The 15,947-nt window shown below is 40.5% G+C and overlaps 1 protein-coding gene across 1 annotated transcript; it reads right to left on the minus strand.

Annotated features, from left to right (window-relative positions):
• Window positions 1–892: 892 nt before the first annotated feature.
• LOC130161214 (myosin-6-like) lies at window positions 893–12,130 on the minus strand. Its single transcript, XM_056364323.1, has 37 exons — window positions 11,927–12,130; window positions 11,685–11,828; window positions 11,437–11,593; window positions 10,802–10,829; window positions 10,608–10,713; window positions 10,428–10,520; window positions 10,280–10,343; window positions 10,088–10,186; window positions 9,898–10,001; window positions 9,681–9,819; window positions 9,436–9,554; window positions 9,181–9,330; window positions 8,881–9,051; window positions 8,470–8,779; window positions 8,286–8,365; window positions 7,995–8,200; window positions 7,041–7,164; window positions 6,824–6,960; window positions 6,489–6,744; window positions 6,154–6,396; window positions 5,411–5,587; window positions 5,166–5,311; window positions 4,662–4,752; window positions 4,181–4,570; window positions 3,945–4,071; window positions 3,750–3,868; window positions 3,464–3,660; window positions 3,204–3,387; window positions 2,961–3,126; window positions 2,739–2,863; window positions 2,350–2,658; window positions 2,050–2,253; window positions 1,654–1,950; window positions 1,441–1,545; window positions 1,250–1,345; window positions 998–1,132; window positions 893–913 (listed from the first exon to the last, which is right to left on the minus strand). The coding sequence occupies exons 1-37, from the start codon at window positions 12,128–12,130 to the stop codon at window positions 893–895; spliced, it is 5,823 nt and encodes a 1,940-aa protein (XP_056220298.1).
• Window positions 12,131–15,947: the final 3,817 nt, after the last annotated feature.

Raw genomic sequence — 15,947 nt, forward strand, 5'->3', positions numbered from 1 at the left:
TATTGATGTTCCTTATTTGTGTTAAGTTTCCCTTTTTAACATGACTATGGGGAGATACATCCTTGTGAGTGGAGCTTTTGTGCTGCCTTATAAGTTTACACTGTCCAATGTCAGTCACTTGGTTTCTTTGTTTTTTCTTCTTTTTATTTTTTTATTATTATTATATATTATATATTTTTTATTTTATTTTATTTTATATAATAAGCATTTATCCTGTATGAGCATACAGTTTAAGAAACAGTATTAACAGAAAAACTCATCATCTGGAAGGAGTTTAAGGCCAATTCCACACTATCTTTGAATCTTAAGACTTATCGCTGTCACAGTAGTTTGATTATTGAGTGAAATGCTATGAGAAGCTTTTTACTGCAACAATCAGAAGAGAGCAGATACCCTGTATGTGACTTTTTTCACTCAATACCTTGATCTGTTCTTTGTCAATTCATCACGCTGCGTAATAAGTCTTTCTTTGTTGAAGCTCATTTTCAGCTGTGCAGTCAGCTGCTCAAACTACCACCACTGCAGGATTTTGTCTTTCAGTACCAGGGAGCAAAGGTTTGGGCTCTTCTCTTTTCATGTCAAAACATGTTTTCATTTTGTGTTTTGGAAAATGTTGTCAGGAGGTACTGCATGAGCTTTGATTACAGTTACTGCCACACAGTGCAGGGCTTTATTTTCTGTTTTTCTTCTTTGTAGTTTAGTGATTCACTTCTTAGTCTCTTCTTTAGATTTTTTTCGGTTCTCCTCCAGGGTGAGTGTGTAAAATACAGGAAGCAGAAAATGGTGGTGCATTCAAAACTCATTTATTCTTTATTCCACTCATGTTGCACGGAGAATAAAGAAACTTAAACACTACAATTAAACACTATTCTTGAAGATCCGGTTAAAGGTTTCACTCTTCATCATGTGATTTCTGTACAAAGGAAACAAAAGATTAGAAAAGATTCCATGACATAATTCTTAATTACATATAGCATCTCTCTGGATCATTACTGACCTTAGCAACAGAGTCCCGGCTCTTGGCTCTCAGCTTGTTGATCTGGGACTCTGCAATGTCGGCCCTCTCCTCTGCTTCCTCGAACTCATGCTGCAACTTTCGCAGCTTGCTTAGATTTGTGTTGGACTGTTCTTCCTACAAAATCAAGATTAGTGTGTGAAAATTGTTAAATTCTGACTGTAGCTTGCGACTAACCCATAAAAAGAAAAAGGACAATGTTTTAATAAACAGTGGTGTAGTATTTTAGCTTACAGCCTCCTCTGCAGCCCGCTTGTATGACTTGACTTTGAGTTGAAGTTTCTCCACCAGGTCCTGCAGGCGGCTCAGATTCTTTTTGTCCTCCTCTGTCTGTTTAATTAATTCAGAAGACGTATTTGCTCAGTATCAACATTTTCATCTTTTTGATGAATTGTTATCACAGAAAATATGCATGTAGAGGGTACCTGGTAAGTGAGCTCTTTGATGCGTCTTTCATACTTGCGAATTCCTTTGACTGATTCCCCACTTTTCCTTTGCTCCATATCCACCTCATTTTCCAACTCTCTCACCTTGAAGCATAATATATTAATCACACTTTTACAAGTTTGTTCAAGGCAGAAAAGCCTGAATTGTACACTAGTATGCAAGATAACACAGTGGGAATCAGAAGTACTTACCCTGGCCTCGAGCTTCTGGACCTGCTTCTTTCCACCTTTCATGGCTATTTGCTCAGCTTCATCCAGACGGTGCTGCAAGTCTTTGATGGTTTGCTCCATGTTTTTCTTCATACGCTCCAGGTGACCACTGGTGTCCTGCTCCTTCTTCAGCTCCTCTGCCATCATGGCAGCATCAGTAATGGCCTTCTTGGCCTTCTCCTCAGCATTTCTGCACTCCTGCACAGCCTCCTCCACCTCATTCTGAAGTTGGGTGGAGTCTCCCTCCAGCTTCTTCTTCTGGTTCAGCAAGCTGGTGTTCTGTAGGGAGAATTAGGGAACATTAGTATGCAATATTATAGACTAATTTGGGTATGCTGAAAAACTGTAATACAGTGATTAAAGAAACTCTTGACATGCCTGGGAGTGCAGCAGCTGAACTCTCTCACTGACATCCAGCAGTTCCTGCTCAGCCAGTTTACGACCTCTCTCAGTCTGCTCCACCAGAGACCTCAGCTCATCAAGTTCAGCCTGCAGCAGGTTGTTACGTCTCTCCACAATTGCAATGTTCTCCTTCAGATCATCATTGGCACGGAGAGCATCATCCAGCTGCAGCTGGGAGTCCTGTCAAAAGAGAAAATCAAATTCTTTCTGTGACTAAAAGAACAAAGAAAATAATCCATAAACATGTCCTCATCACTGGTAGGACCTAGGGCGTACCTTCAGATGAGTATGGAGTCCCTTGAGCTGCTTCTGTGCCTCTGCTGCCTGCCTGTTGGCCTGGCTCAGCTGGATCTCCATCTCATTGAGATCTCCCTCCATCTTCTTCTTAATCCTGAGAGCCTCATTCCTGCTGCGAGTCTCAGCCTCCAGGGAGCTCTGCAGAGTGTCTACCGCTCTCTGCTGGTTACGCTTGGCCTGCTCCATCTCTTCATCCTTCTCAGCCAGCTTGCGCTCAATGTCAGCCTTCACCTGGTTGAACTCAAGCTGAGCACGCAGGATCTTACCCTCCTCATGCTCCAGAGAGCCCTGGAAGAACAGTCTCTTCTATTAATATGCTTTTTTTTAACAATACTAGATATATTGCTATCAAAAGCATACTTATGGACCTCAGCTTCTTCCAGAGCTGCTTGTATCTCAGCCTTCTCCTGCTCCAGCTGTTTACGGACCTTCTCCAGCTCGTGGATGCTTTTTCCTCCCTCACCAAGTTGTTCAGTCAAGTCAGAAATTTCCTCTGGTTGTGGCATATTGATTTATTTTATTACTGTCCCAACCTCCCTACTGTACTCTGTAGATATTATAAGACAAATCATGTTTTCACATCTTCCTACCTTGGAGATTCTTGTTTTCTCGTTTCATGGTCTCCAGATGATCCAGAGATTCTTCATAAGAGTTCTTCAATTTGAAGAGTTCGGTGCTAAGAGTACGAGCATCTTTTTGGGCACTTTCCAGCTCAGTCTGGGACTCCTCATACTTCTGCTTCCACTCAGCAAGGACCTAGTTAAACAATAATCAGAATTAGATTTACTCTATATATTAATTAATCCATTCAATAATTTTCTTTCTCATATTACCTTGTCAAAATTTCTCTGTTTCTTGTCCAGCACTGCAGCAGCAGCATTGGATCTCTCCACATCCACCATGAGATCCTCAATCTCACCCTGGAGCCTATGTTTGGTTTTCTCCAGGGAGGAACATTTAGCATTAACAGCCTCCACAGCTTCCTCTGCATCTTGCAGACGCTGTGCCAGTTTCTTCCTATTTGAGAAAAGACTTGTTACAACTGTTCTCCATATTTCTAAAATAATGGCAAAGAGGAAACAGATGTTCTTACTTTGCATCTTCCAACTCCTCAGTCCTCTGGATGGCATCAGTCTCATACTTGGTTCTCCACTGAGCCACCTCAGAGTTGGCCTTGGACATGTTGCGCTGAAGCTCAGCTTTGGCCTCCTGCTCCTCCTCAAACTGCTCCCTCAAGAGATCACAGTCGTGGCGAGCAGACTGCACTGCATGGGCAAGTGCATTCTTGGCCTGTAAGGGGATAGTCCAAGCTGTGTTAAACATACTGTGAAATCATGTACTATCCATCTGGAAACTGTATTTATGGTAATTTAAGTTACCTTGACTTCTTCCTCTAGCTGTCTCTTGAGGTCTTCAATCTGCTGAGTGTAAGACTGCTTCCCTCTGGTCAGCTGGGAGACCAAGGAGTCCTTCTCCTCCAACTGTCTGGTAAGCTCACCTTTTGTTAAGGAAGAAAATTATCCTTTTTTTCTTAATTATATATTCTATTTCAAAGATTCAAAGAACCGTCTTACCATTCTCAGTTTGAAGCTTTGCCTTCTGCATGGTGAAATCATTTATGATACGCTGGCCTTCATCACTTTTAGTCCTCAATTCACTAAATTGATCTTCAAGAGTGCGACACATTTTTTCCAAGTTAGTCTGAAAATAAAACAAAACTTAACACATTTGAAGGAACTCTTTCATTCAGACATCTTTAACCATGGAATAAAACTGACATCATGCCTTTCAGTCTGTACTCCATACTCACTTTGGACTTGATGATCTGCTCCATGTTGGAAACCACATCATCCAACTCCAGTCTGAGCTCACTCTTCTCTTTCTCCAACTTCTGTTTCACTCTTTGCAGGTTGTCAATCTGCTCTCCGAGGTCGGCCACACTGTCTGCATTCTTCTTTCTCAGTGCAGCAGCAGTGGCTTCATGCTGCAGAGTGGCCTCTTCAAGGTCTCTGCGCATCTTCTGAAACTCAGCCTCTCGCTTCTTGTTCATCTCAATCTGGGCAGCAGTGGCTCCTCCAGCCTCCTCCAGCCTCTCACTGATCTCCTCCAGCTCTCTGGCCAAGTCAGCCCTTTGTTTCTCCACCTTGCCACGGGCAGCTCGTTCTGCCTCCAGCTCTTCCTCCAGCTCTTCAATGCGAGCCTAAGATGTACAATTTCGATTAAACGTTCAGAGTAACAAGCACAATGTCATTTAAATGAGAAAAATAAAGGCTGTGTTAATGTCAGCTGACCTGTAGCTCCTTCAGTTTCTTTTGAATTTGGGCCCCCAGTGCTTGTTCATCTTCAATCTTGCTGAGAAGTTGACTGATCTCAAAGTCCTTTCTGTTAACGGAAGATATATATTCAGCAAATTATTCCTACGTGAGATTTTTCTGACCTTTCATTGGGCAACGCTATTACCAGACTAGAACATCAGTATGAATCTAGAAAACCCCAGCTTACATTAAATCATTAAATTTATTAATTTAATAAAATGTATGGTTCAAGTGGTGGAAAGATTGTAGTTATAAACTATGGTTAAGGTAAGGCAACAAAAAATATTGGATAAAGGAAGGGAAACTTGGTGTAAGGGCTACCATTGACTGCAGCTCTGTGACTGGGCAGGAATTCTAGTCTCATGTCAGATTTGTTACACATTCATCCACAACCCAAATCTTGGGGGGTCACCCCACTTCCTGCACTAGCACTGTACATTGACATTGAATGTCAATTGTGCGGTGGAAGAGGAAACCTACTTCTTCAGCTTCTCTTCTAGTTGCTGCTTGTCGTTCTCCAGGTCCATTAGGCTCTCCTGGCTCAGCTTCAGATCTCCTTCCAGTTTCCTCTTTGCTCTCTCAAGGTCCATCCTCACCTTCTTCTCTTGTTCTAAAGAACCTTCAAGCTATTTCACAGCATAGAAAAACATATTTACTATATAATACCTCAGACGTTAGAGTTATTGAGTCCAGATTCTGATGAACTTATGTAAGGTTATACTCACATCATCGACTTGCTGCTCCAGCTTGGATTTGGCCTTGGTCAGAGTGTTGACTTTATCCTCCTCACTCTGCAGGTCATCCAGCGTTTGCTGATGAGCCTCCTGAAGAGCTTTCTTCTCTTTGGTCAACTTGGCAATAATTTCATCCAAAGCTGCCATCTCTTCAGTCAAGTTTTTAACCTTAAAAATAAATTACAAAGTCGATGTTACATCAGGGATGTAGAAACATTCTTCATGAATACATATTAAACTTCATTATTAATACTTCAAACCTGTAGTAACTGATTTTTTGACAACATCAGCACTCCACTGACATGATGAACTTGTTAGCCAACAATTGTATATTTACACATCCAGCGGACAAAGTTGGTATTCATTTGTAGTCATATCTCTGGCACCCTTTTGAATGTAAACCCAATATTCCCTCCCTCTGTTTTGGTCTCCACCAATTCTTCTCTTTATGTTCACCAGCTAGTCTCTAACTCTCTGCCTTCTGTCTGTTGCTTGTGGGTAGCTTGTTTTATGTTTATTGGAGTTTTCTGCTGAAAACAGCTGTTTCCTGCTACTTGAAACAACACCATGAGAGTGGTGAGAGCTAACCAAATAAATAATAAAATTGTGAATCATAAAACCAAAAAACAATGAGCTCAAAGATGCTAAAACTGAACAGCAGATAATTCTCATTGGTTTATCTCTATGAGACTCCTCTCACATTACACATAAAATATTGTTAATAGTTCAACTACCTTGTTCTCAGTGGCATGCTTTTCCTTTTCCACTTTAGCCAGAGTCAGCTCCAGATCATCAATGTCCTTCTTGAGTTCTGAACACTCATCCTCCAGCTTCCTCTTCTTGGCAGTAAGCTCTGCATTCATCTCCTCTTCATCCTCCAGTCTTTCTGTCAGCTCTTTGGCTTTGGCCTCAAGCTGGATCTTGCTCTTGATCAAACCCTCACAGCGCTCCTCAGCATCTACAAGATTATCTTGTTCCTGCAGACAGTAGATTTATCAAATGTTGTTATTCATCACATTTTTAAGTAAATCCTTGCAAGTTTTAGGGTAAACTGAATGACTTATCTTACAGATTGGACTTGGAGCTGCAAGTCGTTCTTCTCTTGAAGAAGGGTGACCATCTTTTCCTCCAGCTCTTTTTTGCGGGCTTCAGATTTAGCAAATGCGTCTTTAAGCTTCATGAACTCCTCCTTCATGTTTGCCATCTCCTTCTCAGTCTCAGCTGATTTCAGAAGTGGTTTGATCTTGAAGTACATCTTCATCCAGGGCCAATTCTTGACTCCCATGAAGGCACGTACGTTCCACTGGATCACCAGTAAGCCATCCCTGTGGATAACATCAGTAAGGATGAATCCATTTTTCACAGTACTTTGTTTACAGTAAATATGGTGGGTTAAGAACCAACCTGCGCTCAACAATCTTCTGGAACTCGATCCTGGCAAGTATCCCTCTGGCTCTGGCTTGAATTCCAGTGATGATGAGAGCGAGACGATCATCTCTCATCTCCTCAAGAACACCCAACAGTCCAGCTTTGAAGAAAACCTGACATTGACAGAATTAACAGTTTTTTATAAAACACATGAACCCTGCTCTTTTTAGTTAATATAGAGACAGAAACCGACCTTTGTGTGACCCAGTTTATACTGCTCATGGTCAATATCCAGAGAACCCAGCAATTTTTCTGCTGCTTTCTTGTTGTCAATGAACTGTCCCTCAGGGATAGAATTAGGGTTCAAGATGCGGTATCTGAAATGATGAAATGAAATGATATAGCCGTGACGTCATTAATATTATTGAATAAAGTATAAGGGTAAGCCAGTCTGGATCAAGTTCCTGATTTAGTCTGTTTAGGATGTTCTCTCACAGCCGATCCAACCTTGTCTGCTGGGATCCAGCAGACACACAAATTTGTCCAATTTGCTAGGGAAGATGTCATGAGTCATGTTGTTGTCTGAAGGCTCTGGTGGAAGAGCACTACCAGTGGCATCATGGCTAGATGCTTAGGGCAATAGCAGTTACCAGCAGCACAGGGGTTATCAACGGAAAACACTGGCAACCAACAAGGAAATAAGGAATTGGAAAACCTACTTCTTGCCACTGTTTGAAACTTAAAGCTGACCTAGGGAGGCAGTTGAAGTTCTTAGACACCATCACAGAGATCACACACAGGCTGGGTGTGTCCAGATTTCCAAAACAGTAATGCAAGTACTCCTGCTGGAATTGACTGTACACACTGTCTACACACACCTAGCACTGAACACAAGTATTGCAACCAAAGGCGGGTGCCGAGCTGCTCTCTCATTACCTCCCCTGTTTTTATACCAGCCCTTTGTCAGTTGACAGATTGTTTCACGTTTCAGGTCTCAGTGTATCTCCCTTTATGTTGTTCATGCTGTGGACTCTCATTCCAGCTACCTTATCTGCTATCAGTATGTTGCTACCTGTTGTCTGTTACCTGCCTGCCTGTATTTAAACCTGGTCTTCTTCATCTAACCCTGCTCTATTAAAGTAACTTCATTACACCAGCCTGCCAGTTGTGACATGAAAGAATAATAGATAGAATCAGCTTTTCTTGCCTTTGTTTAAAGTCTCCATATTGAATCCTGTTGGGGAATCCCTTCCTGCAGATCCTGATGCCTTCCAGCACACCATTACAGCGCAGCTGGTGCATGACCAGAGGATTCTCCATCGCCCCAGGAGTCTTGGTCTCATTGGGGATGAGGCAGCGTACAAAGTGTGGGTGAGTTGACCTGAGGTTGGTCATGAGTTTGTTCAGGTTCTCCTGTACATGTAGGAAATAAATATCAATTTGTTCTGTGTGCCAAAACCTAAGCCATGCAGTATATCAAACCTTAGACATAGTTTACCCTGTGCAGTGCTGACACAGTCTGGAAGGAAGAACCTTTCTTCTTTCCTCCCTTTCCCCCCTTGCCTCCTGCTTCCTTGTCTTTGTGGAAGGGTGATATAATAGTTTATGTGTCATTTTCTTACACACTGATATTTTGGACAAATCATGGACAATAATAAGCAATATGGTAAAATATGGTTTACCTGAATCTGCACCAGCATACCCAACAAACAGCATAGCCAGTAATTTCAGGGTGGACTTCTGATACAGTCCGACCACAGTCTCATTCAGTGGGTCCTTGTTCTTCTCCAGCCAGTTAGTGATGTTGTAATCAACAGTGCCAGCATAATGAACCAGGGAGAAATGAGCCTCTGGTTTCCCCTTAACAATCCTGGGCTTCTGGAAGTTGGGACTTTTACCCAGATGGTTGTCATACAGCTTGGCTTTAAATGTTGAATCACTGGCTTTGGGGAACATGCACTCCTCTTCAAGGATGGACATGATGCCCATGGGCTGAAAAAAGGAATTGATTTTAATTCACTGAATGTAAGCTTTTGCTTTTGTTAGATATTAATTTTCATCACCACTGATATCCAATTTAACTCTTCACCAACCTTTTCAATGAGTTCAATGCAGGCTGCCAAGTCCATACCGAAGTCAATGAATTCCCATACAATCCCCTCTTTCTTGTACTCCTCTTGCTCCAACACAAACATGTGGTGGTTGAAGAACTGCTGCAGCTTCTCATTAGTGTAGTTGATACACAGCTGCTCAAAACTGTTGAACTGTATGTTCAAGGAAATATTTGATGAAGATTATATATTCGTAAGATAGGTTTTCCTGTTTCAATGTTCATCCTCTCAAAGATAGAGCTGATTTAATGCAGCATGTTCATTAAAATCTCTGACACTCACATCAAAGATCTCAAATCCAGCAATGTCCAGCACACCAATGAAGTACTGGCGAGGTTGTTTGGTATCCAGAGACTGGTTGATTCTCACGACCATCCACAAGAACATTTTCTCATACACTGACTTGCCCAGAGCACCAATAGAGTAGTACACCTAAAAAATTGCAAGTAATTAGATTAGCATTTGAACTCATTTTACTTCCTTAATTCCCAAAAGAACTGAACAGAACTCAATGCAGTTCTTGCTTCTTCAGCTCACCTGCTGAACACTCTGACCTTTGGTGACCCACTCATTGCCTACTTTCACTCTTGGGTGACACAGGCCTTTGATTAGGTCAGCAGAGTTCAGGCCCATCAGATATGCAACTTTGTCAACATCTGAAAATGGATTTTGTTTAGATCATGCCTTTACTATATCTTTTTGTTTGAAAGAGACTAGAATTTGTTATAGTGACACTCTTATTTTAATAATATACAGGAAGTGACTGTGTCCTGGTCTTTTACCCTCTGTGCCATCTGGTTCTGCCTGCTCTTCCCTCTGCTTCTGTTTAAACCTCATGTTTCCATAATGCATGATGGCTCCAGTCAGCTTGTAGATGCCATTCTTCTCCTCTTGGGTGAAACCCAGGACATCAAAAGCTTCCTATAACAACAAAATGACACATGAATTAGTAGTAAACTGTATGTGTGGAGTTTTTAACAAGCACCCAGTTTCACCTACATCAGTGGCCATCAGCTCTTCTGCATCATTGATGGAGGCCACGGTTGTCTCTCCTTGCGAGATGTAGGCATAGTCATAGGGGTTGTTGGTGATCAACAGCATTTCTGTGAATAAAAAGAATTTCTAGTCTTCTTTCTAGTGTGTATGTGATATTTTTGAGAGTTAAAAATATTTTTCATTAAATACTCACCCAGCAGTTCTGGTTTCCTCTGGGACAGAATCTGGTAGAAGATGTGGTAGTCTCTCTCAGCCTTTAGCTGATAAGTGACACGAGATTTCTCCAGAAGATCTGACAACATAGAGCTTATTGTTATTAGGGTGAGTTCTTGAGCTGGAAGAAATCTTTGCTTAACTTTCATTTATATATGTTCTGTGTGCTTACAAGTTTCAATATCAGCTGAAGACAGTTTGCCACTGACTCCAAAATGGATTCGAATAAATTTACCCTGTAATGACAAAATGTTTTTTGATAATTTGAACATAGGACTGTCTAATTGATAGTTGGGTTCCTTGAAATTAACCAAACTTACAAATCTGGAGGAATTGTCATTTCTGATGGTTTTTGCATTTCCAAAAGCCTCCAGAGCAGGGTTGGCCTGGATGATTTGATCCTCCAGGGTGCCCTGTGGATTTAATGGATGCCAAATTTATGCCGTAAAGTTCAAAACTTCATTTTTTATTTGGATCATAACATAAACAGTGAAACAAACCTTCTTCTCCTGACTAACATCCTTCTTTCCAGAAACAGCTGCAATGCTGGCAAAGTACTGGATGACTCTCTTGGTGTTCACAGTCTTTCCTGCACCAGATTCCCCACTGTGGATGAAAAACATTCAACATTTTGTAAAAACATGACCTCTATTCTCCAAATTGAAAAAGCATATGATGTTTAAAAATTACTTACGTGATTAGGATAGACTGGTTTTCTCTGTCTGCAAGATTTAAGACAGTGTTCAGTGTTAGGTCAGTTGTATTTAAATGCTTAGATAGTGTCAAAAAGGATGTTAGAATTTCTTAAAGGTCCCATATTCTACACTTGTCGAGTGTTTTATTGGAAGATTTGATATCCATAAGAAGATTTATTTGTCATTTTAAGAACCAAAAACCATCCCAATGTAGTTTTACATTTCCTCTCTCAAAGTTCTCTCTGGAGAGCTAGTAAAATCAGGTCGGTGAGCCTGAGCCTCTCTTCTGATTGGCTTGCTGTTTTCTGAGTGGTTGAATAAAAATATAGCAGAGATCAGGTAAACACTCAGAGAAACCGAGTCCTGCAGTGTTGGATGGCGGATCCAGGTGGGCAGGGCTTGAGGCATGGCTGTGGGTGAATACTGCTTTCTTGTGACATCACAAAATTACAGAGGTCCTGATGGCTCCGTTTCTGAATACAGGCTGTGTGCATTTATCTGTGGACTGGACGCTTTTATACTTTCACAGTATTTATATAGCACCTAGACCTGCTTTATAATAACAAAAGAAATGGAAATCTCACTTTACACAATATGGGACCTATAGTCATGTTTTACAAAGATCTCCACATACCTGCCAGCATGTACTGGTAGGCATTGTCAGAGATGGAGTAGATGTGAGGAGGAGCTTCAGTCCTCTTCTTTCCTCTGTAAGCGTTGACCACAGCCTTATCGTACACTGGCAGCCACTTGTAGGGGTTGACAGTCACACAGAACAGCCCTGAGTAGGTCTGTAGACAAAGATACACACAACAAGTCTTTTTCATTGGACTGCAGGTTGTGTACAGTGGAGAGATCTGCAGGTTTGTGGTCATTACTCACATAGATCATCCATGCTGCATAACGCTCTTTGAGGTTAAACAGCACAGCAGGTTCATGGAGGAAGGTGAACATCGCCATGTCCTCAATTTTATCAAACTTTGGTGGGTTCTGAGGGTGGACATCTGCCTCCTTCACAGTTACTGTCTACAATCAGACATACATGTTAACTGTGTTGCTTTGCTCTATACCAAGGTTCAATACTCTAAGTAGATAAAAAATACACAGTTGTGTTTACACTATACCTTCCCCTCTTCAGTGTCAACAGTGACTTTGTCGCCATCTCTACTTGTGACTGTGGCTTTAACATACTCCACCTCAGGGTCAGGCACAAAACACTGCCTCTTCATGTCGAAGGGTCGAGTCTGGGCCTCCAAGCGCTCCTTGTCTGATTTTCTCAGGAAGGAAGCGGCGGGCCCAAACTCTGCCATAATAGCATCACTTGACATGTTGAAAGCTGTGAACCAAGGAAATGGTTTTAAAGTATTTTGATTTCATAGTTGCTGGGGTAGCACTTGTAGAATCTATAAGTTAATTTCCCTGAAATTAGGTTCCCTGAACCTGATGTTTTTCTTATACAATGTTAGTAAATCAGCTGTCTTTATGTGTTTTTTGTCAGCTTAATGAAAGACATTTACACATAATTCACAGAGGGTTTAGAAGCTACCAGTACTAGTAATAAAGTTTAAAGAGTATTCATTTTCATGAATTTTATTTTGGAAACCAAACAACGTGGAGCTACTTACCTGTTTCGTCTTCCTCTCCTGCTTGATAGATTTGGTGTCCTGGGTGTCTAGAAAGCATTGACAGATACCATTTTATTTTAAGTATTTGACATGATAGTTAAGATCTGATAAAGCATATGTGCATATACCTGCAGGTGCTGTGTTCCTGTCCTTATTCATCCTCCTGAACCCCTCTTTATACTTATCCAGGAGGCAGTGCTTCCACACTCAGCCGCCCTGTAAGGAAACAGGGAGAAAACAAAGGACACTCATCAAAAAAAGAACATCTGTATTTGGAAATAAAGGTGTGGACAACTAGAAGAGTCATGTAACGATTGGTTATTCTAACTGAAGGTTATGTTCTGGTCTTAGATCAGCATCTATTTTAGTTTTCTCCCTTAAGTGGCTGAAAAGCCACCAAAATCATAAAAATGTGAAACTATATATATATATATATATATATATATGTGTGTGTGTGTGTGTGTGTGTGTGTGTAAGATGTCTCAGTTATTTTTGATATATGAAATATTTGGAGATAATTTCCAGCATATTATGCAGTTAGAAATGTGTACATATATTTATTCTAGAAACTATACAAAGGCCTTGAGTTTCAAGAAACATTTTCTAATAGTAACTACAGTAAGACCTGCGCCTGTTGGCCTGTCACAACAACATTAAGCACTGTCTGGGTGTCTGCAAACTATAGTATTGTCAAAGATAAACTTGTGAATTTTTTATTTGGATTCCTACTCCTGGTCCTTGTTTGACTCCGAATGGACCTCAGCTGACCCACCTCCATCTATAATAAAAGATCAAGTATGACAGTTGCTTGCTTTCAAAGGCTTCAGTGTCCATACTGTAAATAAATACATTTATCATACAGAACACTTAGCACCTCCCACACATACACATCATTAATGACAACAGGTCAATGGTTGTAATAATTATCACATTAACAGAAGAGATCCTTAAATCACTTAGACCACCTGAAGACCTCCTCAAGAACCACACAAGCCCTTTTGACTTTAACAACTTCACACCCTAGGGTTCACCATGACCTTGTAAGTCTTAACAGTTGGTTGTCAGCACCCAGCGTACCATTCCTCAGCACATCAAGGGCAGCGCTGAGGCTGTAATTCCCAGCTGTCTTGTGTCCTTCTACAGTCAACACTTATGATGGTAATTCACAAGCCTTCCTATATGCAGAAGGGCCTTGTTCAGTTGTTCTAGTTGGGACTTGGACAGATATTGAAGGTAGTTAAAAGCCAATTTTAGGTGACAATTCTACTTTTTTGGTTGTTGTTGTTGTTTTGTAGATTAATCATCTTTGCATAGTTTACAAAGACATATTACACATTCAGCTGTGATGTGTGAGGAGTTATTCCAGATACTCTGGTTCCCATTCATTTTTCCCATAGATAATGTTGCTGACTCAAAGTCTGGATCAGAATGAAACTCTCCTGCTTCGTTTGTCAGTACAACTAAAGAACAAAATATCTGCTCCTTTGATAGAAAGTCAAATCATCCAAATTTTGTACAGTAATTAAAAATTTGGTTAGTGGGGCACGTGAGCCGCTAATGGCGAGTGAGAGCTGAAAATCTTACAATCTGAATTAAGCAGAATTAGCAGCTTAAATCAGTTCACTGTTAAATTCTGCATTCATTTTGAAAAAGTCCAGCAGCTGTGGAGCCACGTTTAGTTAACCACTGCAACAACAAAGAGTTTAAATTTCACTCTTGCTCTGAACTGGAATTTGAAACATTGTACATAAGCATTCCATGCAGAGATGGTCTAAAGAAACTTTGACATTTTGGAAAATATGCTTATTTGCTTTCATGCTAAGGACTGATACCTGATACCTTTCACATAGTAAATATAAAGCTCAAGTCAAAAGCCTGATAGCTTAGCTGAGCAAGAACATTTGAAACAAGGGGAAACAGCTAGCCAAAGGTAACAAAATCCACTTATCACTGCCACTAAGGCTCATGATTAACATTTTGTATCTTGTTCATTTAATACATACAAGCTGTTTCCACCTGTTTCCAGTGTTTATGCTTAGCTAAGATAACAGGCTGCTGGCTGTAGCTTCATATTTACTATGTGAAAGGGATCAGGTATAAGTCCTCAGCATGAAAGCAAATAAGCATGTTTATAGAGAGACATACAGACTGTCGTATCAATCTTCTTATCTAACTAAAAATAGCACACTATCCCTCAAAGGAAAAGTCAGGATATGTCAGCCTCTCGCAGTTCCTCCAGACTTTATGAAAGTTCAGTTGTAAATCTCAGAATACCCTTTAATAAAATGTAAACAAAGCAAACTGATGCTGCTGAGGTAACAGAACTATATACATCAACAGCCTTCTATTGTCTCTAATTCAGTTACCATATGTGCTCATACCTTTTTGTAAGTTTAAATCAAACACAATGCTCAGATGTTGATATTTAATGTTCATTTAACATTCATTTTTTGTCAAGTAACTGTCAAAAACGTACAGTTCAACTTTATATTAAAAGTGGACATTAATCATTTGAAGCACAAGGAAAACATTTTTATATTTCTACTAATAATGTATTGACTATTCAGACTTTATTCTTGTGTCATATTTAAAAATGTTGCATTACTCTAACATTTTAAATCACATACATGATAACACTAGCATACATTATGTGACGGTCTTCTGCATCAGTTCATCTCCTATTTATACACAATGGAGTGTGATCAAATGTCAGCCAAAAGGCTCACCAGCACAATGTCTTGAAAAGAAAGCAGGGTGGGCCACGAGGTGTTTACAGCACATTGTTTCCTTGCTTTTATCCTTGAGCTCAGTCACAGAGCACCAGGATAATGGGGGTGGTCCGATGTCACAGCAGGATGTCAAGATGTTTGTGTCACAACTGAACTAGGACTTGAACCCAAATGCATGACTCTGAGACAAGGTACCAATTAACAATATTTTAATAACAAAGTAGCAAAGAAAAATCACTCTTACAGAGGAATATATATTCAAAGTACCCAAATAAAAATCACTCACAGAGAGGAAAAACTGTAGAACAAAAAAACACTCTTTCGAGGAAAACCAACAAAGATTCAGGACAAAGGCAAAGACTAAGTATCAAAATAATGTAAAGTAAGACTATGGCAAAAACATAACACAGAATTCAAAACCTGACTTGGGATAAAGTGGCTGGCGTGGTTCTCTGACGACAAGATAAGACGAACCTACACAGGACAAAGGGAAACGCAGACTATATACACAAACAAGGTAATGGGAAACAGGTGGAAACAATCAGACCAGTGGGAAACACACAAGGGAAAGGAGGAAGTTACCTGAAACGAGAGGAGAGTTAGGTTTTCAAAATAAAACAAGAAGTCACGAGACAGACAAAACTAAACATAACTTAACGTTTCTTCATGGACATGACAGTTTGTGAGTGAAACTGTAAGGAGAGGTAGAATGGAGGAAATAAGTAAATCCCCTTCCATAGTTTCATGGGGTTTTTTTTCTTTGCCTGTGCCGTTGAGAGGATAAATCCAAC

Source organism: Seriola aureovittata, chromosome 20, assembly GCF_021018895.1.
Source record: "Seriola aureovittata isolate HTS-2021-v1 ecotype China chromosome 20, ASM2101889v1, whole genome shotgun sequence".
Taxonomy (NCBI): domain Eukaryota; kingdom Metazoa; phylum Chordata; class Actinopteri; order Carangiformes; family Carangidae; genus Seriola; species Seriola aureovittata.

What these genes read in the sequence shown, in the direction of transcription:
- LOC130161214 (XM_056364323.1), bottom strand. Translation starts at nt 12,130, where the DNA reads ATGTCAAGTGATGCTATTATGGCAGAGTTTGGGCCCGCCGCTTCCTTC. An exon ending in CTACCAGTACATGCTGGCAG is followed by an intron (nt 10,830 to 11,436) that starts GTATGTGGAGAT and finishes TAAATCTTGCAG; the next exon opens with ACAGAGAAAACCAGTCTATC. An exon ending in GACTCCATACTCATCTGAAG is followed by an intron (nt 2,254 to 2,349) that starts GTACGCCCTAGG and finishes CTCTTTTGACAG; the next exon opens with GACTCCCAGCTGCAGCTGGA.